At 44.7% G+C, this 26753-nt stretch overlaps 1 protein-coding gene across 3 annotated transcripts in view; it reads right to left on the bottom strand.

Annotated features, from left to right (window-relative positions):
* hipk2 (homeodomain interacting protein kinase 2) overlaps nucleotides 1-26415 on the bottom strand; it is a 69398-nt gene extending 42983 nt beyond the window's left edge. For all 3 annotated transcript variants that reach the window (XM_044036709.1, XM_044036710.1, XM_044036711.1), the window contains exons 1-2: nucleotides 26018-26415; nucleotides 7574-8750 (exon numbers count right to left, since the gene is read on the bottom strand). In XM_044036709.1, coding sequence (XP_043892644.1) covers nucleotides 7574-8750; nucleotides 26018-26036 — 1196 coding nt within the window. In that variant the 5' untranslated portion in view covers nucleotides 26037-26415. The remainder of the gene's footprint in view (nucleotides 1-7573; nucleotides 8751-26017) is intronic.
* Nucleotides 26416-26753: the final 338 nt, after the last annotated feature.

The following is a 26753-nucleotide window of genomic DNA, read 5'->3' as shown; positions in this document are numbered from 1 at the left end:
GGCCCTAGCTGGCTGGCTGGCTGAGCGACAGAGCGCTCTGCCCACTTGCCTGCTGCAAATTAGCCAAACTATTTACCCTTGTATATGCACATTAGCAAATTCCTGCAGTTGAGAGAACAAATGTATCTGTTGAAAACCTTACGGAAGCCTGCAGGGGCCTCTGCACACCGGGCATTCTCTGTCACCAGGGTCTCAGTCGAGTCCCCTCAGTTTACTCCGCTGTAGAGACACGGTCCCTCTTGTCGTCTGTCTCTCTCCTTCTGATTAGAGCGGCACGATATGGTAAAACAAAGTTGCGATAATAGATTCATAATTGGTACAAGTGGTTTTTGTGGGGGGGAAACAAATAGCAAATTCATTAATTTTTGGAGTCTGAGTTTCATCATAATGCTGTTTCGACAAAGATTTTGTGCCCTTGACTCTTCTTAAAATAACGGCTGTGTCTCTCAATTTGGATTTTGCACTTTGTTGTAATGGGATTTTGATTCATTTGCTATTAATTGTGTTGTTGTTGGGTTGCAGTCTCTGTTTTTAACTGTTATGTCTCACTCTCTCTCGCTCTCTGAATTTCATCAGTCCTAAAAATGAACACGTCTCTCTCTCTTGCACTCTCTTTCGAGCAAGTCTTCCCTGTCCTTGCTGCATATTTTCCCATCCTGGTGTTAGCTTTTAAATATTCATGTAAGTGGATGGAAGAGGTGAAGGGGGGGCGGGGTGAAGAGAAGGTGAGGGTGGGAAAGAAGAGAAAAAGAAAAGAGGGCAGGAAAGAGCATGCACCAGTGGGGGCCATTCCCCCCCCCTCTTCTGGTGCTCCCCACGGCAGGATAGAGGGCATGTGGGAACGGTGGAGCGGCATGAAGGGGTGGGGGGGGGGCAGATCAGCAGGAGGCCTTATAATTTATTTAGACCTGGAGGCACCTCTGCCAGTCAGCCACTGATGGCAGCCATCACCCTGCCGTCCCACCGGTGCTTGAATTCAGGAAAGAAAGACAAATTAATATGTGACTACTGCTGTGAGAAATTTCACCTGTACAGTTAATGATTTTCCGACTGGAGATATAAGAAAATTCCATTGTTCTGTGGTCGTAACCCCTCAGTCAAGTCTGGCCATTTTAATGACTTCTTTTGTGTGTGTGTGTGTGTGTGTGTGTGTGTGTGTAGTTGGCCTGCGGTGTTGTGCAGTAACTCGACAAACACCTGTACAGTTTAACAAGTTCCTACTTGTTGCTGCCAAAATGTGCTCACCACCCCAAGAGCCTGGGTGAGGAAAAACCCTAAGCCCTGTCGATATAGTGTAAAACAGAACGGCTGCAGCCTTACTGAGCATGATGATTGGGTGACTCGCTGCATTTTATCAAGACAGCTTCATTTCTGTTTGGCTTAAAGGTGACATCGAATGCTTGTATTACACATATATGTTAGTTATGGAGGTCTACTTACATATATTAACTTGTTTTCAACCTCCTAATCGCTGCAAACGAGCCGATCAAAATATCTCCTCACTGACGCTCTCGTCAGCCGCGCTGTTTCAGACCAAAATCACAACCCCAGAACGTGGACTGTGTTGTGATTGGCCAGCCAACGAGAGCTTTCACACTGTCCTGTGATTGGCCAGGTACCTGGAAGTGACGTAATAGATAGGCCAGCTCTCAGATACACAGCTCCCCCTCTGGCAAGGTGGATGCTCTGCATCTCAGCAGCTACAACGAGAGTAGTTCTTCTTCTTCTGCGGTTGAATGTACACAACCGGATGTGCCCGGACTAGTGTCCGCACCAGGAGGCGCAAAAAGTTTCATAACTGTTTGTTCTGAAACTTTAGGGTTTCATAAACGAGGTAATGACGCAGATACACACACAAACGCAGCGTTAATTGGAGCTTCCGGTCTATGTCGCCTTTAATATCCTGGGAAATGTGTGGAAACTGAACTATGAGGGAGAACAAAGACAAGTAGGTAGGATGCAAAGATGCTCACATGCCTGGACCACCTGTCAGATTGCACTGATGCATTATCCATCAGATGAATAACAGTTTTCCTTAAGAGTTAAACGACTCTTGTTCATTATTCTCATTATAATGGCTGTGCAGCCAGCGACTCTATATGTTCACATAGGCATATAAACTACCGCTAGTTAATTAGCTTAGCTGCTACATGTCTCCTGCTTGCCTCCTCTGTGGAGACACATGGAGGAGCTGCCTAGAGGCAAACTATAAATGAGAAATGAGTTATTAGGATTCTGTCATGCATACTAAGATGGTCTGACTGTCATAAGAGGCAAAGTAAAGAATACAAGGAGTCATAATTAGAATTTTAAGGGCCTTTCTTTAACACGTCAGGTCCCGGTAACAGCCAATGATTCCAGCACTAAAAGTCGACAACAACAGCACGGCCCTGGCCCTGTCTGGTCACAAGCTGGGGAAAAATAAGGCTTAATGAAAAATAACAAGCAACACAAGGAAGTCAGCAACAACAAAAAAGAGAGAAAAGAACAACATGCCAAAGCCACCCATTCTGCCTGAACCTAATGACAGCTCATCTGCATTAGTAATAATCTGACACTGCTTGAGGGAAAGAGAGTGCTGTTCCAGGAACGGACAAGGAATGCAAAACAGCAACCTTATTCACACTCCTCCCGCCTCTGTGCCTCTACCCTCTTCTACGTACTTCCCATTCATAATACTTTCTCGAGGATCTTCCCATAAAAACAACACCTGCGCTGTTAACGGCACCATGGCCGACGAGCAAATCTGTCCTTCCTGTCTTTTTCTAGTTCATCTTTTTTTTCCCCGCGTATAGCAACCCGATCCCGGTGTTTACCCACCTTTTCTCTCTCTCTCTGCCGTCTCTGGCACATACACTTTAACCCACGCTTCATAGAACAGTAACTAATGGCAACCTCATTCATTAAAACACCCCTTGATGTTTCGCACGGAGGCGCGGTAAATGTGCTGGAACGCCTGCCCTGTCTGTCTGGTTGTGTGATGCTAACAACAGATAGGGAGACCGATAGACAGGTGTGGGGGCAAGAGGCTCATCTTACACTCGTGCACACCTCAGCACTGGCTGCGCCATCCTTGATGAGGACAGATACACATCTCATCAGTTATTAAGGCTCCCCCACGGGCCCGGGGGGGGGGGGGGGGGTGGGGGTCCCTGACACTGTGATAGTGTCAGGGATCCGACCGGAGCATTAGCGGCACACATCTTCACTGCCAGCGTGAGTTCCACAATATGAGCCTTTTATGAAGTTTCCAAATGGATGCATTAATATCTCGTGTGCCACAGGCTTTTAGCTTCACAGTGATATGGCTAATAGTAGACAGGCACTGGCCATGTCAGATTACTGGTGACATCAACGCGCTCCATTCCTACTTCTCAGACACCATTGACTCATTTTCCTTGCACCCATCATGCCTCACAGGCTGATTCCTCGGGATCCACTGCAGAGGGATGTCATAGGTCTCTGATGTACTCTACTCTGTGTCGCTCACGCATGTGTAACATGTTGAGTTACCGGTAGACTCTGGCAGGTGCTGACATGTGTGTGTGTGTATAGTACAGCTTCAGGCCTCTGAGTTTTTAATATCATGATGTTTAATTACAAGAGGAAACGGCGCAGGCTCGGCTCCTCTGTCTTGTGGCAGTTGAGTGAGCAACAGCTACATCCACAGGGTAAAAGAAGGGGAGGGTGCTTTAAAAATAGGAGCTACGGAAATGTCGGAACATAAAAGTGTTTATGGCTGGTCTGGGCAGCTGCATTTACAGGTGGAGTGAAGAGAGACAGGCAAGGCATCTTTGATTAACTCGTTGGGAGATAACGGGAAGCACTTTCACACAGACTCGCCTGGAGTGAATTGATGCGTTTTTACACTAATGTGAGCGACGGAAAAGTGTGAATAAAAATAGCTTTAAGAGAGCATCTGACAAACTCCTTCTCGTGGGGTGTACTGTCCCATTAAGAGCATGTCTAGACGTTCTGTGATGGGGACACCATGAGCATGTTCGGGCAACAACTGACAGTTTTCCGTTGTGGTTTTTAAATATTTATGGTTGAGATATCTGCCTCCATCTCCATCAGAAGCAACAACTTCTTTAAACTAAGGACAGACTCCTGCTGAAAAGCTTAAACATTGTGTTTCATGTCCCTATCAAAGGCATAGCATGGAAATGAAATGGAGTTACTAATCTCATCCAGTGATATATTATAAACATTTGGGGCCTGACTAGCAGTCCAGGGTGTAACCCACATTCCCCCCTGTGTCAGATGGGATTGGCACCAGCAGCCCAAGGATCTTAATGTGGAAGATAAAGCGGTAACAATGAATGGATGGATAGTCTCCGTGCAGCGTCATAAGACCTGCAATACATAAAGTGACAAAGCAGTCCTTGTGGAGACACATAAAGTAACCCCATTCTTAAATGTGAAGGCCTTTGAATATTCCAGCAGACACTTATATAGTTTAAGAGCATGTCCTCCTAACATCCGTCTCTGTCTGTAAACTGCACCTCCCTTTCGCTACCAGCAGCCACCACAGGCCCAGCTCCTTCCTGCTGCTCTGCCTCAGGAAACATAGCATAAATTTAAACAATGTCGTACTGCATTCCACCCATCTCATCGGCTTTTACCCAATGGGGATAAAAAGGACAAATATTCCAAGCTGGGACAAGACAATAATCCTTTTATCTGGCACAGGGGTAAGCTTGACTAGCCAGCTTACCTGTGACATAATTAGCTATATGGAAGAGGAGAGAGGAGGAGGAAAGAAGGATAAAACAATTAGGACCACGGATAGGCCACAGGTTGATGTAATCAGGGCGTCAACGCCGCAGAGTAATTAATAAAAAAAGACAGAGATACCGTAGTGGACGGAAGAGAGATTAAGGTAATAATACATTTAAATAATTGTGGGAGGACTGGCTGTAGTCAAGCCGCACCAAGCGCTACAGCCAGGCCTATTTGACAAAGATGGATGAGCTCAGCTACATGAGCCTGTATTCGCTCGGCACTGAAGCGAACAAAGTTGAGACTCTAAGCACACTGAGAGCTGTTCTTGCACATAGCACGCCCCTTGTTTACCTTGAACACTGGTGTTTTATTTGCATGCGTTAAACTTGTGTAAAATCCATAACTCATTTGCAAGGCTCTTACAGCGACGTCAACGACGTGGCTACGATGTCCAAAAATCCACCGGCCGTTGGTATAAAAATTCCCACTTTGAGGTTGTAAGAAAGAGGTAGTAACAATGGCTTTGTTGGTATATAATGTCTGCCTTTCTTCATTTTTATTTATAGGAAAAAGATTGGAAAAGAGGAAAGACATAAAATGGACAAATAAGTCCTCCTTAGCAGTCTCTTGTAATTTCAGCACATCAATCCAAAACAGCAGTTGTCGAGGAAAAAGGGAAGTGTGCAAGACATAAATATTTAATTGAACAAGAATCAAAGGAGACGGCGGCTGCGTTTTAGCTATTGTGGGGGATATGGAGTGACACTGACTCAGTCAGTTAGAGCTAGCACATCACTAATCTCTACCCAGTAAAAGGTACTGTGTGCAGCAGGAACTGTCCTGTTCTTTCTTTCCGTCTGAAATCATCAAAGATGGTTTGATGTTCTCTTCTAAGCTTTTGAACTCGCCATGAACTGTGCCCACAGCTTAAGTTTGTTTGCTGCCCAAACGGCATGTGATGTTAAGGCACCCGTCGTGCTCATGTCTCATGAGTTCCTTCTCTGGATTGAATAGGAAGACTTCTTGCCTTGTTTCATCCTGGTAAAGCACACAGTGTCACACTGTGGATACGTGACGAGAACACTCTGTGACACACACACACACACACCACGCACAATGTATCAAACCAAGGTCATTAAGTCCCGGGTTTAAGTTTTGGTGGCTGGTTCTGTGATTTCCTGCTCAACGTCAGCCTTTCTTTCCCCCTCCTCCACGACTGAGAGGAAATGAAGGGATGAGCTCTCCTCTACTTGTCACTCCCCAAGAAAACAAACAGGAAGATTTTATAGCCTGCTTGTTGACCTACCGCTCAGGAGCAACGACATCAGGCTACCGGGGGTGTGTACATCGAGATGAGCTACTTAAACTGATATAATAGCACTGCTCTGTTGACATGTACTATTAAATTCCTGCGAAGCGATCTTTCAATAGGTGTTGGAACCAGTTAGGGAGGAGTGTATAACATACAGTTCAAAAGGATAAAGCTCAAATGAAATAATGAATCTGGGAGATGTGATAGAACACTCTAATGCAGTGGAAACAGCAGTTCGAAGCCCATCGCTGTCTGCTCTACGTTCTCTCAACTGTACGCCTTTAAAAAAAAACACAGGTTTGCCGTGTGGAACATTTGAAAAAGCCAATGATTAACTGTAAAGATAACAAAACCAAATCCTGTCGCAACGGAACACACTAAATGGGGATCACAAAGTCTCTTGACAGAATCTTCAGTTGCACATTCACCACCTGGCATATGTGCGCGTGTGTGTTGCATTTGGGTTATTTACATGTGTGGTACCACTGCTGTCACACAACACACATACACACACCTGTTCCTCCCTCAGCCCTGGCTGCGGCACCAGGCCTGAGCCCTAAACAAAGCGCCTCTCTGTACGGACATGGACACTGTTTGATTCCTCACACACAGTTCTCCCAGCACTGCCTCTTCTGAGACGTCAACACACTTGTGCCATGTTTGAGAAGTTCTGGAGGAAGAAAGGAAGAAAGAAAGGTCTTCCCAGAGAGTCATCTGGTTCTAATGCAGGGCCCGCTGGTGTGGATTACAGGCACATATTACAGGAGAACTCAGGCTGACCCCTCATCTCTATCCTGGGGGAAATGGGAGCCAGCCATGGTGATGGGGGGCTAAGGATCTGGGGGCCTGGGGAGCAGAAGGGTGAATAGATGCCTGTGAGGAAAGTTGCCACCCGACATGATTGGTGCCCTTCTCCAAATGAGATCTTTTCAAAAAACCTTCTGTTGAATGCAAGAAAAAAAAAAACTTCCCCCCCCCCCACGCCTCGCAATGTGACTCAAAAGGATGTCATTGCTTGAAATATTTGCTGTGGTCTGTGTGTGCCTGTACCAGAGCAGCAGCAGGCTGTGAAAGTAACTAAACAGGACTCGAAAATGATTAAAGTTTCAGTAAAACATGCTTGTTTCATCACATTAAATGCAATAAGCAGCAGACTATTCAGCAAGCACTTGGGTTTTACTGTCCTCTCCCTCACTGGAAAAGGGAGTAGGAGGGGGGATAAACACACTAACAGGAAAGGCAGAATTGTGTGAGTGAAGAGAGATGACTTCAACAGCAGCTCATAAGGTTGGCAGCAAATTTGGCTCTTTGGCCAAATAATAGGCTTGACTATAAAAACATTCCTAATAAAGCAGTGATAAATCAAACAAGATGTCGAAAGGACTATGATCATCCAAACGGAACAAATAGAAACAAACAATGGGACTTTCTTTTTTTTCTAGATGTGCCATTTCCTCTTTGCACTGCTGCGTAAAATACCTAAATGAAAAATGTGTGTCATGTTACTTCAATTCAATTCAAAACGTATTATCTTACCTGTAGTATCTGGACTGTAGATAAGTGGAGCACACCGCTTTGGACACATGGCTTGCTGAGCCGAAGTCAATGACTTTGACCCGGTAGGGCTGTCGAGACGGGTCCACGAGCATGATGTTCTCTGGCTTCAGGTCAGCGTGGATCAGCCCCAGGCTCTTCAGTTTCATCAGTGCTGTGGCCACCTGCTGAAGCACGGGTCTGATGTATTTCAGTGGCAGAGGGCTGAACTTGTTCTGCTTGAGGAAGTCGTACAGGTTCTGCTCCAGCATCTCAAACACCAGGCACGTGTGGTTCTTGTGCTGGAAGCACTCGTAGGCCCTCACAAAGTTGTAGTCGTCTGCACTCTCCGTGCTGAGACGTGCCAGGATGCTGACCTCGATCTGGCCCTGCCGTGCATAAGACGGGTGGTTTTTCAAGATCTTTATTGCCACAATCTCGTTGGTGCCCCTCTTCCAGCACTTAACCACCTGTCCAAAGGTCCCCCGTCCCAAAAATTCCAGGACCTCATAGGTGTTGGTCATGGAGCAGAGCACCTCGTGTTGCACCAGCTGGTAGTCCCCCTCATTGTTGGAGCCACTGTTCTTGGATGTTGCCGTGGACGTGGCAGTGGCTACCGTAGCCACCGTGGCTCCGCTGGCTGCTCCGTTCTGGATCATCAGTGGACCGTGCTCCTCAATGATGTGCACACTGCTGTTGTTATCAAGCTCCTCACTCTTACGCTTAAGCCCGCATCGCTGGTAGGTATCGAGCAGGCTGACCGTACTGCGGCGTGTCAGGTTGTGAATGCCGACGCCGCCACCCACACCACTTCCGCCACCACCTCCACCACCACTGCTGTTGCTGTTGCTTCCTCCACCCCCGCTGCCCAGCAGAGACCCCAAGGGCCCCGAAGTGCTGCTGGCTGAGGTGACCACAATGTGGCTTGCACTGGCTGGGAAGATGAGCGTCTGCTCGTAGGGCAGGGTGGAGCTGGCAACCTGCAGGGAGCTGTTAATGCCTAGGGGGCCAGTGGTGGCGGACACGTTCTTGCTGCTGTTGTGGCTGTAGACTTTGCTATGTGTGCCGTACCCTGTCATATCCCAGTTACAGCTCTGCTCCACCTTCAGTTTCTTCACGCTAAAGAAGGCACTTGACTGGAGAGTGTGAGGGGAGAACACTTGCACTTGCGAGGCCATACCTGTGACAAGAGGGGAACAGAGGGGAGGAGCACAGACAGGAGGGGAATGAAAGTGAGAGGTTAGGAATTTGAGAGTGTCTGAAACACGAGTGGTCGCTACAAGCTTTAAATAAAGACAGCTTGGGTCAAAGCAGGTCATTAAAAACACCCAGTGTATATTCTGATGTGTCAGCACATTGACCTCTTGAACTCTTTAACACCATTGTAAATAAAAGTAATTTAATGACATTGTAAATGTCATAAAGTATTTACTACTTTGATATAAACGGTTTCTGAGAAGTACCATAAAGGATTTTGTAAGACACTACTCAAACTGCTGGGAAAAGTAATATGATTTTAAAAAAACAGTGTTATGTAACATTAATAAAAGCCAGCATGTTAAACAGATTTTGATTGAGCAGTGTTTATGCAAGCCACTGGTTCATGCAGAGGAAATACCATATCCCAACTGTTCCAATGTGCAGCAAAGTAAGGGCAAGATTTAAGAGATTTGGAGAATCCACAAAACTTTTGTATCACATCAGCATTTTATCAAAACAGAACCAACATTTTTGGAGTCCTGACGCTATTTTTGGCAACAGGTCTCAGAATGAAAAAGAATCTCATAATGCCACCCATACACAACTGGGAAAACAAAGATGTCAAAGCCCCACCTCTCTCATAGCTCCTGTATTCTCTGTCGCTATCATAGTCGTTGCTGTCTTCTTGTGTTTGGAGATTGTTAGCTCTATTCGCTTTATGATAACTTTTATTTTCTTTCCTGGCATGATTCATTGTGTCTCTGCTGTACACATTGTAATGTATTAGGGGGGAATCACAGTGTACCAGTATCAAGATACAATGACTGTGTGATAATCAGTACACTGGAAGACAATCATATCGTGATACGATCACGATCTCTGTCAACTGAAGAAAAGGTCTGTGAAAATATTTTCTCCCACCCCTATAATATATACTTGCATCTCCCTGCCCAATTATGGTGCGTTAAAGCATTTGGATTAAGACAATTCTTGAAAAGATGCCATGTTTACAGAAAACTTATTAAGAACATAAAGGAAAACCATCCCATAGGGAATTGTGTTTCCGTGTGGACTAGGTCTAAAAAGGCTAAGTGAATACTAAAAGAATGTCTTTTCATGGGACACTCCAAGGAGGCCCGAGGTGCAACACAAGAACCTACACAAAAACAGGACCAGAAAAAGGTCTAAAGGAATGATTGCAATTTCCTTCCCTGCTACACAAGCCACCCCTTGCATTTATTGGTACACAATTACTCATTTCAGGGAAGGTGGTAGAAGACGTTTCGCTCTATGGGACTATGGAAATTGGAGAGGGGCACTGAACTCCTTCTCAACCGCGGATCCCAAAGACAACAACACAAAAGCAAAACTGCAGCGAGGCTGTACTCTGAACTCCTGGGAACAAGCAGCCTCAGAATAAGCAAACGCTTCTCCAAGCAAACAACTGCCCAAAAATAGTCCCTTTCTTTTATCTCTCTCGCTCTCTCTTTCGCAAACAGGCTTGTTTGTGACAGTGAAATGATCGTTACAGCACGAGGCAGATTATATGAGACGTGTAGTAATGCTTTGTTTAAATAGTTTCCAATAAACCCAAAATGAGTTCACTTTTAACAACGTAAGAGCTTCCACCTGGCTGTGCTGACGCCCACACACACACACACACACACACACACACACACACACACAATTGGACCTCGCTGTTGACCGACTGATGCGTGATTCAAAGAATGTTATGGTCACAGCATGCATGTTAACACTAACAAAACCCCTGCATACAAACAGCCTTCACACTTTGTTTGCTGCTGGAAAACGTCTGTGTGGTTAATAGTTTTTATAATAATGTTTTTTTTTCTTTTTTTAAAAAAAAGACAATTACAGGACAATTTCCCTCCCAAGACGGGAGGAGGGTTCCGTCCTATGGACAGACAGCAGCGAGGAGGAGACATGCCTGGTCACTTTGTCATTATTAGCCCCTTAAGTGGTGATGATGATTAATTTAGTAGGAAGCTGGCAGCTCTCCAGTATACTCTGCTTTACTAGGACCTCACTTATATATATATTTTTTTTTTAGAATTTTTAGTTCTTTTCCGTAGCTTGGACTTACTAGTCATGTTCGAGTTCATCTGGTCTTAGCCCTAATGCTGCAGGATTGGAGATGCAGTGCGCATTAGAGGGCTCACTGTAAGATTGGTGGGTGCTGTAAAGTATAACAGATGTAACACAGCACATCCGTGCTTCTTGTAGTTCTTACTTAAGCGCCATATGTGATGTCTGCGCATACTATATACGCTCTGAAAAATAATTCAAACGGACGGTTTTGTTTGTTTTCCTTTGAACGCACACACCTAGTCACTTCATGCCTGTCCATTTGGCATGAGAGTTAATGAGAAACGTCCGCTAGGCTATTAGGGACAAGGCTGTCTGCTAATCACATAAACCCTGAAGGCCAGATGTCACTCCTTGGATTACCAATTCCTGCGCCTGGACTTTACACTAAAAATAATTTGAATGATGGGTTGCGTCACAGAGCAGCCTCAACAGTGTGTGATTGAGAGCCTGACAGGATAATCACAGGCACAGACTGATGGACACAAAGATGGATGGACGGACACAGGGGCCGGCCTGTCCTCTTGTGGAAAATTCCACCATCACGTTCTGTATCTGGCAGCATGACTGCAAATAGCTCTGGTTTTATGAGGGCAGATTGAGGCTAGCAGCTCTTTGCATTAGCATCACATGAATTCCTCATCAACCCCCCCAATCAAAGTCACTCATTGACTCTCTTGTCAGTTCTAACCCTGAGGTCAAAGAGTTCACTTCAACATGGCCTGCATGGTATAATGAACCAGAGGACACACACACACACACACACACTCCCCAAAAAACTGTGACAAGCTCCAAAGTGCAACTGGCGAAAAGCTTTAGATGGAAATACAGATGTTCAGCGTTGACGTTTCTGCACGACTGGTTCTGCCGCAAGAACTATACGCCGTACAAACGCCCTCACAGTTTAGAGCCCCATGCAGAACACAGATAAGTGATTACACGAACCACAAGTAAGAGGTCAAATGGCTGGAATGTTATCTCATGACAACATACACAGGCAACAATGTGACCAATTATACTTCATCGAGAAAGCGGTTCCAGTTCCTCATGAATCACTCTTCACCCAAACTGAAGTACAAACATGTTTATGATGCATAAACATTTGCAGCGCACCAACAAACAAGCCCTCTATACTGTTCTCCGAAAAAGAAAATGTCCCCTTGAAGTTTTATTTGAATTTCTGAACTCTACACCATGTGCAAATCTGTAAAGGTTCCATTGTTGTGCATTTACAATGTTGGAATGCCTTCAGTGTATGGCTTCCCGTTTAGCATACCTAAAGGAGCACACTGCAATTAAGCATACCAGAGAGGTATTTTCCACTGTTCAGAGGCAGCATGTTGAAATGGTAATAGTCAATGTTTTCAGAGAGATTACTTCTCTGTCAGGGGTTTGTTAATCTTCTTTTTGGGAGGATCAGGGCCGTTCTGCATGCCATGTGAGCGGGTAAGAGACAGACTGAAAAGGAGGGATGGAGGACAGAGCGCAGCGAGCGGGGACATGAGTGGCCCTCACATTCTCGCCTGTGACCTGCTTCTGTTTGCTCCCTTTTATTAAACCCGTCATTTATACTGGGCTGACAACATAACAGAGAGTATTGATGAGGATGCCTTTAGGCACCACCAAACCCGCCGAGCAGTCTTTTGTAACCACAAACAGCTTTTTCATATAAAACCCGCTTGTCATTCAACCAATCCACGCCTCTACTCGACGTTCCCCTTCATAATATCAGACGATGAATATTTTCAACACATACAAATCCAGCTCCTCCGTTTAAAAACGTAACAAATCGATATCAACCATGCTCAGCGTGCACCAAAGGGTCTGAGTGGACTGGATCAGTACTTAGACCACAGCTGTCACCTAGGAGACTACATAGAGTCAGCAGGACTGTCTGGTCGATGTCCCCAAGACTGGATATATTTGGATTACTTCCTCAGGCCTAATGGCTACAGACACCAGTATGATGACTGTCTCCCTGCTGGACGTCTGCAGGACTGGACTGTGTGTGTGTGTGTGTGTGTGTGTGTGAGTGTGGAGCGCCACAAAATGAGAAGACTAATGAAAAAACTTCTGGCTGTCTAGACAAAGCATTATCTCACCCTTTGCTGCCGTGCGTGCTCGCCATTTGCACTGCTTTCATCCTTCTCCGAACACCTGGGACATAAATGTGTCCTATTTATATTATTAGTGCCTCTTGAGATCAAAGATCAAAGCCGTCCCTCATAATATTCACGGGGTTTATTCTTCTTCTTCCATCGCCCCGTAGCTTTGAGAGAACGCCCACAGACCACACATCAAAACATGCAGTTTGACCCTGGAATGGTGATCTTTGGCTTTTCTGAGCTTTCCAAAGAAACAACCATGAATTATTATTATTAATTATTTTATTTTATTTTATTTTATTTTATTTTTTTAAAATGGAGTTTACAGATTAAAGGAATTTTGATCAGGTCATAAAATGTGCACCAACAATCAAAATATCTACTCTTATTTTCATTATTTCTATAGCCATTAATTGCACAGTTTCTCCAAGTCTCTGCCATATGTACATGTTTTTTCAATGAGACCCTAAAACCTGTTAATTGGCATTTTTTAATCAACTCCTTTTCTTTTATATTCATCGCCATCGGTCCATTTTCTAGCACGGTAAATGACAACAACAGAGCCACTGGTGGAAAAACCTACAGTGGGTCACATTGGCTTAAACTAAATAACACCGCCGAATTGGAACACTCGGCAGACGAGTCTTGTGTTCCTGCCTCCTGAGTGGGGGGGTGGGGGGGTGGGGGGGAGCTGGAGCCCAACACTGAATGGTCTCTCTCTCTCACCCACGGTCACTATTGACCATCCTGTCTGCTTTTTTAGCTCTCTCATCCCGGTTTATTTATAGAATAATGCATCAGACAAGCACACGGGGTGATACTGTCATGCAGGCTGCTGCTCCATCAGTCCTTATGCTCATCCTCCTGACCACAGTGCTTTGAACAGTTGGAATAGCCTCGCCATTTTCTAGCCACTCGCTTACAAAACACACACACACACAAAAGTAAAAAAACTTCCATCGGGTATATTAATAGCCAAAAAGGCAAACACGAATGTTGTTTGACAGACACACTACGCGGAACTTCTGAGCTCATAAATCAGCAGCATGCCTGCTGTACTGGTGACACTCCCTCAAACTCAACTCTCCCCTTCCTGGAAACAAACAGCCAAGATATAGTATGTTGTGTTAGCTGTGAGATAACATGGTTTTTTTTCTCTCTCACTTAGAATCATACGTTAGGACAGACACTCGCAGGCTCCTGCACGTGAATAAAGAGGCGTGTGCCGCTCAAACCAGTGATGTCAAACATTACTTGGAATATGATAGTGGCTTATCAAGATGATGATGTGGGTAAATATGTAATGATAGCAGGACCTATCTATGGTAAAGTGGACAAACCTGGCTCCCGAGGGAAACCGTCAGTAGATAAGGAGGTTCTGCTATTCACGTTGTAACTGTGGTCATAAAACGGCCGGCGTGAGGGAAAAACATGTTCCTTGTTTAACGTGCCAGGTCAGCCTGACCAGGCACTGAACCAAGACACTGGGTGAGGAGCAAGGAGATGAGGCAGAGGAGGAGGAGGGAAGGAGGCAGAGTGGCTCTGCTTGAGCTGGATGTCTTATTAATCAAATCACGAGTGTAGCAAGTGTACAAAGCCCAGCACCCAACTTCCTCCCCAGTGAAGAGAGAAGAGAGAAGGGGGACATCCACTGTCAGTGGAAGACGCTGCTCGTCTCTGACTAACAACTACAGTCGCAAATGCTGAGGCCACACACCTGATAAGCAGCCGCTCCAGAGAATCCTTATCATTAACAAGCAGTTAAAAAAAAAAAAAGACCCCACCACACTTCACACTTCCTCTGATGTCATATGGATCAACAATGACAGCCAGAAACAATGTAACACAATAGATAAACATATGAGAACTGCAGGCGAGAAACACAGCAGCACGACGTAAGAAAATAACAGGCGAGAACAGACGGATGAGGAGGGTGTTGTTCAGTGTGTGTGTGCTGATTATGTTGTGCTATAGGCTTAGGAGGCCTTGAAATGTTCACACAAATGTAAGTTTTGAACAAACACGTCAACGCTACATGTGATACAGACACAAAACAGGAACACAAGAACCAGGATCTCCTCATCTCTTTTAGTCATTATTCCACCTAGTTTTGAGATGATTAAAGTCCCAATGGGAAATGAGGTTTGTAAAGAAACCTTTCAGTGATCTAACATCTTTATAGTCAACTAAATATCATGATGTCTCAGACAAAAATGAAAAACTAGCACAGAAAAACATGGAATTTTAAAAGAACTAATCCATGTTTTTCACTTTGTGTGATCCCTAGGTATTTGTGAATGGATCACTTCACATTTTTGGCACTATTTTCATTCATTTCATTATTGATTAGACCTGAAAGCAAAGACAGAGGTAGTCAGAGGGGAAAAGATGTCACATGGAGGGAGCACAGCCTAGGATGGTGTTTTGAGGAGACATCAGTGCCCCACCCTGACATTCATGGGATGAACTAAAAAGTAAAAAAGTATTGTTTTGGGTGTGTTCTCAAACTCCAAAGGTCAACGTCTGTTCAGGCATTATTAGCAAAGACAACTGGAATACTGCCTGCATCACTCCACACACGCTCACCTTGACAAAGGCTGCACAAGACAGCACACACACACACACACACACACACACACACACACACAGCCTTCAGCGCACTGCAGTGTGTGCGATAGGCGTGTAACCACAGACATACTTCTTTTACATTGCTGAGACTCCACACGTGTGTTTTGTGGGCATATCTCTGCTGCTTTGCAGAACTTCCTCAGCTATTTGTCAGTGCATTAACATCTCAGCTATGTAACAACATACACAAGGCCAACGGCCCAACACACACACACACACACACACCCAGAAGGATCGATCCAAAGCTCCACCCCTTTACACGCAGCGATGAACCCCGACAACGGACGAACCAGTCCACCCTGACTATGCAATTAACGGATTATCACGCGCAGAACGGGCCATCACTTCCTGTTCCTGAAACAAAGCTGCACTCAAGCAGAGAAGACACTTTAAAGTAGACGGGGAAATGTTTGGATATCATTTAGTTTTCTTTGTGTCAGGATTAAAACATGTTATACAAATTGAAATAAAGAAAATTCTCATTTATTTTAAGTCTAGGTCACTGCAGAAGAAAGATAAGATGACACAGCTTAATGACAGAAGTGAGGTGATGTTTCCTCTACACCTAAAATGCATTTACTTTTTATTTAATTATCTGCCACATTTTGAGGGAACTTTTGAGGAATATCTCTTTATTTGATCATTTTCTGTTTGCACTCAGGTTTTCTGTGCCCAAATTGAAAATGTGCATAAAAATAGGCTGATGGAAACCCACTTGATGTGGGCACAGGATGTTTCTAAATGCCTTCCTGATGACAGAAAGCAACGGACAAATTCTACCCGTCTCACTTAAGGGCTCTTCAAGATCCCTTAACAAAATGTGGCTGGCCTTCTGGTGCCATCGCCTGCTGACTACTCCACCTCCCTGTGCTCGACCCGCTATCAAATACAAGCTGGAGATGGTGCACATGCCTCCCCAGGCGACAAGAGTGTGTGATATTTCAGTGGGGTGTGTGAAGCTGCTGCTCTGGCCCTTTTAGAGCCATAGATCAGATGCCTTTTTCTCACTTTCACTAAAATGCCTCACCCCGCGCTCCTGCCTTCGTACTGCAGGTGACTCGTCCTTATCCATGTTTGATAAATCATTTTAGTCTCTTAATCTCTATTTATCGTCTTTTTAACCCGCTCTCCTTTTTATAGCTTCTCTCGTGGAGGCCCGACACACTATATATTCCAACAGCTTTTTTAAAAGACGATCTTAGGAACAAGCGCTCGGATACAAATTTAGGAAGACAGAGTGCATGTGTCCTTATTTCAAGTGACGGTGTGTCATAAACATGTTCTGGCCACAGACTTGAGATAATAAATACGGTGAGCCAGCTCAGCCCTCTGTGTCTGAATCAGTGTGAAAATCATGGCTTCAGTCGTTTATATTTACAGTGTCCTCAGAGTCACAAATAGCAACCGAAATGAGGCAGGAAATTCTGACCGTGAATTCAGCACCCACATGCTCAGTGACCCTGTCTGCAATTTAAACTGAGAGCTGTTGGTTTTACAGTTTTACACTATCTGCAGAGTTCAGTATCTGACAGATGCATTTACTTCTAATTGTAATTTCTAAAGATATTCAGGTCTTTGTGCATATTTCTGTGTCCGGGCTACTGAAATGTTACTGAGATGAATGTCAATTATTTCCGTGTTTACACACAAATATCTTCAAGAGTGCAGAACTCAAACAATGTTCCCGTCTCGCACAAACCTAATTAGGGAAAAAGGGAAAAAAAGAAAAAAGCAAACGGGGCCAGACGTGGATTGCTCTCGAGCTGGGACGGGAGGAGAAAAGATCCTCGCAACTAAAGGTCAACTTTAGGCCTTTTTCTTTTTTTTCTCCTTGGGCTACTTCTTAGAATGTGATAGAGGGGTGGCAGCGTGTTTGTGTGTGATAGCAGTTGCTGGGCTTTATCAGGGGAGAGGAGGAGAGACGGGTGCCTCACTGAACACCACTCATGCCAGATATAAGCAGAGTTGAAGAAGGCGAGAGGTGATGGCTCCGACCCCCAACAACACCGGCACCACCACCACCACCACCACCTCTGAAATCCCTCTTAACCCAGTAACCCCCTCCCACATGTAACTGCCACAGATCCCCCACCCAAACACAAGCACCCCCTGACCTCTAGCAGTGCCCCTGAGGCCCATGGGCCTCCAGGAGAAGGTATTCATCTTTGCCCCCAGTTTTCACTGCCTGCCTGCCCCCTATTTCTGCTTTACTTTAGCAGTCTCTGTCATTCCCTGTTCCTTTGCCATTCTCCCTCTCCGGCTCACAGGCTGAATGGAGGGGTCAGTTCAAAAGGCAGCCACAGAGAGATGCTGGCTGGCCATGATGCGCCTCAGGCTTTGAAGTCAGGAGTGGATCTAAAAGGTGTACAGTCTGTTTTTATCATGCTGTAATGCATTCGGACCAGGAAAAAAAACATGTAATCCTGAATTATATTTATATATATATATCTATATATGTATATATATATATGTACATATATATAATATTCAGGCACTCTATTTCATGAGCTGAATAAAACTACATACTTGCATTAACAAGCATTTGAGGAACATTTCCAGCAATAATATACTCACTCTCTCTCTCACTGTTTTTTAGAACAAAAGTTCTTCACACTGAAGCAAACAGTGCACACCTCGATCATCTAAAAATAAGATCTCTCCGAAAAAAACGGTTCAACTTAAAGTTTACTTTTCCGAAGAGCCACGCTATTTCCTTTTTGAGAAAAGGCGCACACTGTCATTAAAACGATGAACGCCGGCGAACGTCGTCAGCTTCGTCGCCGTGAGGGAGAAATTCATTAAGCCGGAAAAACATTTGGCATTTTGTGATGTTTTTCATTAAATCAATCAATACTCCTCACTGCATATATGAATATTAAACAGAGACAATGGTAATACATTCTAATTCATTTAACCTCTGCAAGTTGCTTATCACCTCCCATCTATTTCTATGGTCACGCTTTGTCACTCCCACCTCCTGCTCCTTGAAATGTGTAGATTCTTGTTTTAGTGAAACAGGGATGCTGTTAGTTTTGTTGTGGCAAATTATAAAAAGAAAAGAAAAGAAAGAACTTGAGAGGTAGGTGTCCTCACAACTGCTTTCAAGCTAACGGAACAAAGAGAATCACAGCATGTGTAGGAAAACAGGAGATTAAGAAAATGAGTAGACTGTGAAGTATATAGAAAATCTGAAGCAAAGAAAGGTATAGAAGAGAGGAGAAAAGGACTAAAGGCTGCACATTTCCATGCCTGTTGACTCTTTTGACTAACCCAGTCCTTGTCCTTGTCCTGCCTTCTTTCTCTGCTCTGTGCCGTTTGCCTCTCGGCTCTGGACAGAGAGCGCGTCTGAGCTTTGAAGTTTTTGGTTATCAGCCAAGCATGGAGCTGTACCTGCAGCCATCTGTGAAGAGGCCGCCAGCAGCCGCCCATCGCTCCACTTCCCCTTCCATGAACGGGAGCAGCCGCGGCCAGGAGAGGTGACGGGGCTGGCAGCGCTACGTAATCCGCGTCGGCTGGCCACAAATGGCACAGTTAGGTCTGCGGTGTATATACCCTAAAACCTCACTGCCCTAATCTCGCTTCTCTGCTCATTTTAATCTGTCTTGTTTCCAACCCCTAAGAAGAGAAGGAAAACTGGGGAATCCACACTTCATGTTTTAAGTTATTTTGTTTAAATAAACTGGCGGTGAGAGGTCGGTGCCATCAGTCACCGACCAGCTGTACTTCACATCAGTCATTCCTATAGAGACTGCGTTAGGACGCACAGATGGGACATTTTTTGTAGGGTTTCCAGAAAAGTCTGCTGAATGTTTTCCAGCTGTTTGCGTACGTTTTAACTTATGTTAAAGCTGGCATCGGTGATTGTTTTTGCATCATGTTCAGAGGTCTGTTAAACTTTTTTTTTGATCGCCGTACATAAACAAGTGCTGCGTGACGCATGATGTTAAAAGGGCCATGAAAGAGTGCAACGTCAAATAGGCAGTGACATAATCATCAACAATGGGATTAAGACCTGGGACAATGTGTGCCGAAAAACAAGCCTGTGGTTTGGTTTTGGGGGGGTTAATAAGACATGTTGAGGGGGTGGCATCTAAGTTAAGCGGGAAGTGATGGGGGAGGCCGTTTGAATGGGGGTCATGATTAGCGAGAACAAAAAATGCTACGGTAGCCAGACCTCTTTTCATCCTCCAATTACACAAACACACACACACACACACACACTCACAGACACATACATGGGGGCTTCCAATCTGGCCATCAGGCTGTTGCTGAAGTGTCACATGGACACCATGGGTGCTGGCCAATGGCCTCTCGGCTTATCAACAAACAGAGCGGGATGAAAGGACAGATAAGAGATAGATGTGGGGGGTGGGGCGGGGGAGGCGCGTGTGGGAGTGGGGATCTGTGGGGAGTCATTGGCGGGGGGGAAGAGATTGCAAAGTGAGCATGCAGTTTATGACATGTGGGAGAAATGCATATGACTATGTTTGCGCTGTGCAATATTATTCAAATATTTAGGAAGAAAAGCCAATTTGACGCCCTCAGCGTAGAAAGTGCCCTTTATGCTTGAGGAGTTCCTGTGTAATAATATAGTTGAACAGGCCCAAGTTAACAAAAGGCCACATTCACCCTGTGCTGTGTGGAAAAGTAAAATGTGAACCTTTGTTTGAAGCACAGCAGATCAAAGTAATGGATCTGAAGCGTTGTAGCAACTCACAGCGTCGTACTTGAACAGATGCTATGATCATCCACACTGTAGAGCATTTACTACATTAGCTTTTAGCAAGATGGGTTATTTAAATGTAGGAGGGACGTTTATCTATTTTTTTTGGAAGATGAGGTGATAATGTGCCAACCCAGTGAGAGCCAGAAAATAGTTTCTAAAAAAAAGGCAACAATCCATTGTGAACAGTATTCACCGCTCTGGACTGAATGTGTTCGGAGCGTTAATTTCAGCAAACATAGTGTACTTTAAAGTCTGGCCGGAACACTGTTTTTCTAAAAAACATTGGTTTGAAGAACGCGCACGCTGCTGGATCTGAGATCTAAGTGTGCTTAACATGTATCATGTTTTATTATCACACGCTCAGTCCAACGGCTCATGGAGGAAAGACAGTCTATGGACGTTTGTATGTGGCAGTGGTGCGATGTGTGTGTGCTGTGGGGAGGGCTGAATATAGAGCTGAAACTATTATTAATCCATTACTAAATTAACTATTTTGATAATCGATTAATCGGTTTAAAGCTTTTTTCATGATTAAAACAAGATTTCCGATTGTTTAAGCTTCTTAAACGTGAGTATGTTCTTCATTTCTTTGCTCTGGATAACAAAGAAATCATAAAAGGTTCATTATTTTGGTTTGTGGACAAAACAAGACATTTGAGAACATCATCATCGATCGACATTTTTTAAGGTGTTCTGATATTTTATAGACCAAGCGATTCATCGAGAAAATATATATGTATATACATGAAAATAATCGTTGGTTGCAGCTCTAGCTGAATATTGGACAAAAAGTGTCTGTCCCTGAATACAAAAAAAGAAAAGGACACAAACTCAGTTCAGCACCACATCATGACAATGACGAGATCACGGATAGCACTGCTACAATGAAAGGTCAGTGTTTGACCTGTAGACGACAAACTCATCTAAATGAACCCTGGCTTCACCAATCAGTCTGTGTCACCATTCAAGTGTGTTTTTTTTAAAAAGTGACGTATCAGACATCTCCTATGGGTGTCAAACTCAAGGCCAGCGGGCCACATTCAGCTCGCCATACAACTGTATTCGGCCCACAAGATAATATATAAAGTCTTTCCTGCTCCTCCATTGACACACTTATTAGTGCCGCACATAAAGTTACCTTAAAATAAAATAAAAGAAATAAAAAAACTAAATGTGGACTTTGAAAACACAGAGCTGGAACCAGAGGGGGGTTTCTAAGGGGGCTCAGGCCTTCATTTACATTTTGGTCCGTCTCTTTTAGCTTTAAAGAGTAAAAATGGAGTACAGCAAATGACTGGATATGTTCTTTTCTGAGTGCATATGACTTAGAAACATATTTGGAAATATTGAGCCCTTCTGATGCTACTCTGTGGGTCAATCAATTAATTTCACTTTATGAAAGACGTATCTTCAAATACATCTTTAATTTTGAATTTGATCTTGCTGTTTAATCTACAAGTTTGCTTTATTCAGAATGTGATGATGATTTGTCGTCGTCTGGCCCTCGACTTGGACACAGTTTTTTAATTTTGTCCCCCTCAACTTGTAATCGAGTCACTCGCGTAGTGACGGTAGTGACGGCGAAGGCAGCGCACAGCGCAGTAGGACGCACAACGATCCTACATCTCTGAAAGTCAACAGAGCCAGGAGTCATTACACTGCTGGTCAGAGCAAGAGGCAGCTGTTCCACACAAGCTGACACCAAACTCAGTGTGAAACAACAGTGGAGTGGAAAAAAAAGAAGCATGACAACCAGCACGGAAATGCCTTATGTAAGCAGTCGACTGAGCTGAGGCTCCGTCCCAGCCAGCCTCCCGCTTCCCTTTCAATTAAAAACAACTAATGTCAGCAACTGATGTGGTCTGCCTCTTCAAAGTCTGGCTTTCCGAGTTGTTTCCGAGTGAGGTTTTAAACATATGGCAGACGCACTGACACTGAAGAGAATGTGATCCGCAAGGCTGTTCTTACATTTCGACTGGATTTCTTCCAAGCAAAAAGCCAACAAGAAGAATGATGTGCTGGGGCACTGAAGGCAAGTTTACTCCAGAGAAAATAGTATATGAAAAGTTGAGCCTGCTGAAATAGCCAGAAGAATTTGTCTTGCATTCAAGGCTGGGCCTCCTGTGTCAGACTGGCCTCTGCTAACCTGTCATTTCAGTTCAGCCTGACGCTCCCCTCCCTCTCCTCCCCATCTGTTTCCAAAACCCTCAGATCACACCTGTGAACTATTTCAGCACATCAGAGAGCTCACATATTCCTGTCATCCCTCAGAGAGCTCCACATACACACACACACCTCATCTCACATAAAACTCACATTCTATCTCCCTCCAAAGCCTCTGCTTTTTCTACTAAATGCTTCAACAAATCAATAGCACAAAGAATTCTCCAGCACGGGATTTCACTTTCTCTTCAGATAGGAAGCTCTGAATAATGCAAAGGCGATACTTGTAAAGACAGCTTATCCATTTTCATTACCTTTTCTGAGCAAACTGTCTTCCTCACAAGTCATAAGGTGACGCGGCAAGTCAACAAACATGGAATGCGAGTGAAAAACAAGACAGAAACGTTCACGTTGGTATCCGCAAAGGATCTTTCTTTCCTGTGCAGCTATTTAACCTCCTCTCACCTCCTCTCTTGCCAACTGTTCAGCTCTCCCGCCTCCACAGGTCTCTCTAAAGACGCGAGCCTGTTTGTCCCACCGGCCAGGAAGAGCGACCCTCCTCAGTTCCTATGACTCTGCCATGGGGTGTGGACCTGTCATGGCCCCCAAAAGGCCACCGGGTTTCTTCCTGCAATTCTAATCAAAGTTTAAAAAGCTGCGACCTTGGACTCAAAGCCTGGGTCGTGGCCTCTGAGGAAGACATCAATCAAGCAGCTCCAAACAAGCTAGCGGGGAGGAAGGCGGGTGACATGGAGATTTGAGGCAAGTTTCTTAAAAAAAGTGCCTCTTTGTCTCTCTGTCAAATCTGTCTTTCCTTCAGCCCTCAGAGGAGTAACTTCCCCTCAACAAGGACAGTGTGTGTGTGTGTGTGTGTGTGTGTGTGTCCCTCATACCTGGGGAAAGCACAAGTTAGACCACATGATAAGTCAAAGTCACATTAACTCATAATGGCTGCGTGGATGGATAAAACATTAATCTCCCTGTGATGCTGCCGCGCCTGTCACCACCACCACCATCATCATCATCAGTAGCACTAGCTTCTGACTCATACTCTGTCCATTTTTCCGGGCATGAATGAATGAATGAATCCTCTCTGGAATAATTCCGCTTGACCTGTGAGGGGACGCCTGCAAATGAAGTTGCCTTCCTGCCCGTTTCTGCAGATGTCTTGTCCTCCCCTCCGTCCTGCCCCTACAGATGGGTGATGGCGCACTAACTCATAGAGACACATGCACATGCATGCATGAGCACACCATAGCACCCATATCTAGCAGAGCAAAAGGGCAGGCACACAAGTCCCTCTCTCTGAGTATTAGCTTTGCCACATGCAGCTGGGGGGGCTGCTGGACCCGCTCCGTTCATCAGAAATCCATCAAGGTGTCAGTTTGGGTTATGAGCCCAGGCTCCCGGGGTGATCAGTCTGCTGCCCTGCCTGCCAACGGGCCCTTTCCTCATGTCCTTCTGTCTGGGCCAAGAAGGACCAAAGGCAAATATCAATAAAGAATGTGGAAAGAAAACGTCCTCAAAGGGACATAATGACTATCATCACACGACCTGGGAGTCTTAGTGCTCAGAGAAATTGTAAATAAATAAATAATTATGAAGTTCTCAGCCAAAGTCTCCCCGACAAACTCAAATCAAGTAGATAATCATAGATGTCTTAGTTATTAGTTACCTTGGGGCCAAGCATGAGCAATCACCATAATAACCGGTGTCATTCTTCATGAAGGGCCCCCCCCCCACCCCTCCGTCCACAAACCTATTGTCCATTCGAAATGGTCATTTCCATGACTGCTCCACATAACAGCCCTCACCAGTGGTGAGGAGGACAGGCAAGGTAATTAATTTCCCCTGCCGCCTCTTTCTCTTCCCTTCTCCTCCTTCTCCTCTTTCTCCGTGATGAAGGGAAAAGCCAGAGAATGTAATTTACACTAATTACCTTTTGCATTGGAGTCTCATTTTATCTTTCCTTTTCATGTTGAAACATGGGAGTCTTGAGCTATGCCTCAAAGCCTCCACAACCCCTAATGAAAATCACTCCAATATTCCTTCAGGAGACATATGAACACTCAGGGATGGGTTTGTTGTCACCTCATTGTACTGGATACTGTATATTCCATAGTATGTTATTTAAAACCCTTATTAGGGTCACTTATTAAGGCGTGCTTTTCAGTAACTCTTTTCTTGGTCATTTCCAGTCTAAAAATAAGAATGGCTTCCCTTTTAGTGCCAGCAGAGGGACTAGGGAGCAGAAAGGGAAGATATTAAACATGAGGCTGCTCAAAAAATAAATATTGGAAGCATCAAGGACCAGTGTTTACTTTGTTTAAGTTGCAGGCTGCAGAGGCGTCAGGTCACCAGTTCAATACATGTTTACTTCACACTTATTACGTGTCCTTTTAAAGTGTGCCACAAGGACATGACATGATATACAGTGCACAGCCTACATCTGAATGGAACCACACTACAACAAATGCATGCAGCGCACGAGTGGTAACCCCGACTGTAATGTATATATATCACACACTATTCAGCCTATTATTGGCAGCCTACAGTAGTGTAGCGTAGTTGCATTGATCATGCACAGATCATGATGCATAATGCATTGTTTTAAATATTGCAGCGACAATATGAAGCAAAAATAAAATAAAAAATAAACATAACACATGATTCTCTCTTTCCGCCTCACAGAATGAATAAACCTACAGGCCAGCAGACAGCACAGAGATATGTGTATATGTATGTATATATATATATAGAGAGAGAGTGTATACAACAGTCTGCTCTCAATTGGATTAGTCACAGGCACAATGCTGCAGCGATAGCGAATAATGCTGGAGAACATTTACGCGTTGCCTTTCGTTTCCGGGAGAAAGAAAACAAGACATAAAGGAAGTAATCAGTGCACACATGCAGAGAAAACATGTTAAAGTGCAGTCAGATTGTGTGTATGTGTGTGTGTGTGTATATGTATATATATATATATATATACTGTTGTGAAATAACAGGAGAATGAGAGAGTGAATGGAGACGAGACTCGATCCCCGAATCCGTCTCCGACCTTCTTTCATTCCTCCCTCAATATTTCCTCGGGCAGGAGGACGAGACTGTTCCTTTACAGCCGCGTTTGTGTGTTTACATTCACACTCGTACACACACACACACACACACACACACACAGCAGACGCCTGTGTTTTCAACACAAGCTTTTGTGTTTGACCTTATACCCGGGAGGGTTCCCATGCACGCAGCCTCATCAGCGCGATTTTAACGGACGCACGGCTCCACAAGCTACAGCCACACAGAGCTCCGCGCGGCGGCGCGGGGGGGGGGAATATAAGATGTATAATGTATGTAAAGTATGATGTTAATGTCTACTGTACGTGCTGTGGGGTTGTGACAGAAGGAGGAGAAAGGCTGCATCTGTTTTCTCCCCGGAGCTGCAGTTCAATGGTGTCACTGTTGATATACAGTAAGAGGCTGAAGACACAACAGCACACACATGCGAAAACATCTTACCTTCGTATACAGGGGCCATCGGTGCAAGGATTCCTGTTATACATGGCCACAAATAAAGCGGTGTTTCTGTTCAAAACTCAATAAAAATCTGCCATCTTGTGATGCGAGAGTCGCCGTAGTCTCCTGCATTACTGGCCCAGTTCATTAGTGGCTAAAACGCTCATAATTCATATCCTGTCGTTGTCAAAAAGGTTTAAGGTCCGACAGCGAGGCGGGCGACGGAGGAGAGGCCGTGTGCTTGAAGAAAATCCCCGCACAGGCAGCGGTGTGTCTGCGGAGGCTCCCAGGATGAGCCACGATGACAGGTTTACTTCAGCTATTGTGCGACATGACTGTGGAGTGAGGAGTCTCTGCAAAAGTTGCAGTGGTCAGAGCGGAGCGCAGCGAGTTTGGCGTCAAGTGAGCGAGTCGAGCGACGATGGAGTCGATGGGGAGGCGGCGAGGAGGTGCATCATCATCATCATCATCCTCCTCATCACTGTGACATGCAGGCTGCTGCTGCTGCAGGGACGAGCGTCTGTCTGTGACGACATCGAGAAAGAAAGAAAGAAAGCACAAAGAACAGCCATAATATCCATCCATCTTCTACTGTTTACTTCTACACTCAGTAATTACATTGTACTATTTGATCTCTTTTTTTTTATTTAAATTTACTGTTGGCTTTTTTTGTTTCTTTATACTTTATTAATTCCATAGGGGTAATTCTTTATCTGCATTTAACCCATCTTCTACGAGG

Source organism: Solea senegalensis, linkage group LG10 (genome assembly GCF_019176455.1).
Source record: "Solea senegalensis isolate Sse05_10M linkage group LG10, IFAPA_SoseM_1, whole genome shotgun sequence".
Taxonomy (NCBI): Eukaryota; Metazoa; Chordata; class Actinopteri; order Pleuronectiformes; family Soleidae; genus Solea; species Solea senegalensis.
Note: the sequence above shows the minus strand (reverse complement) of the source record. Positions and strands in the feature narration are given on the sequence as shown.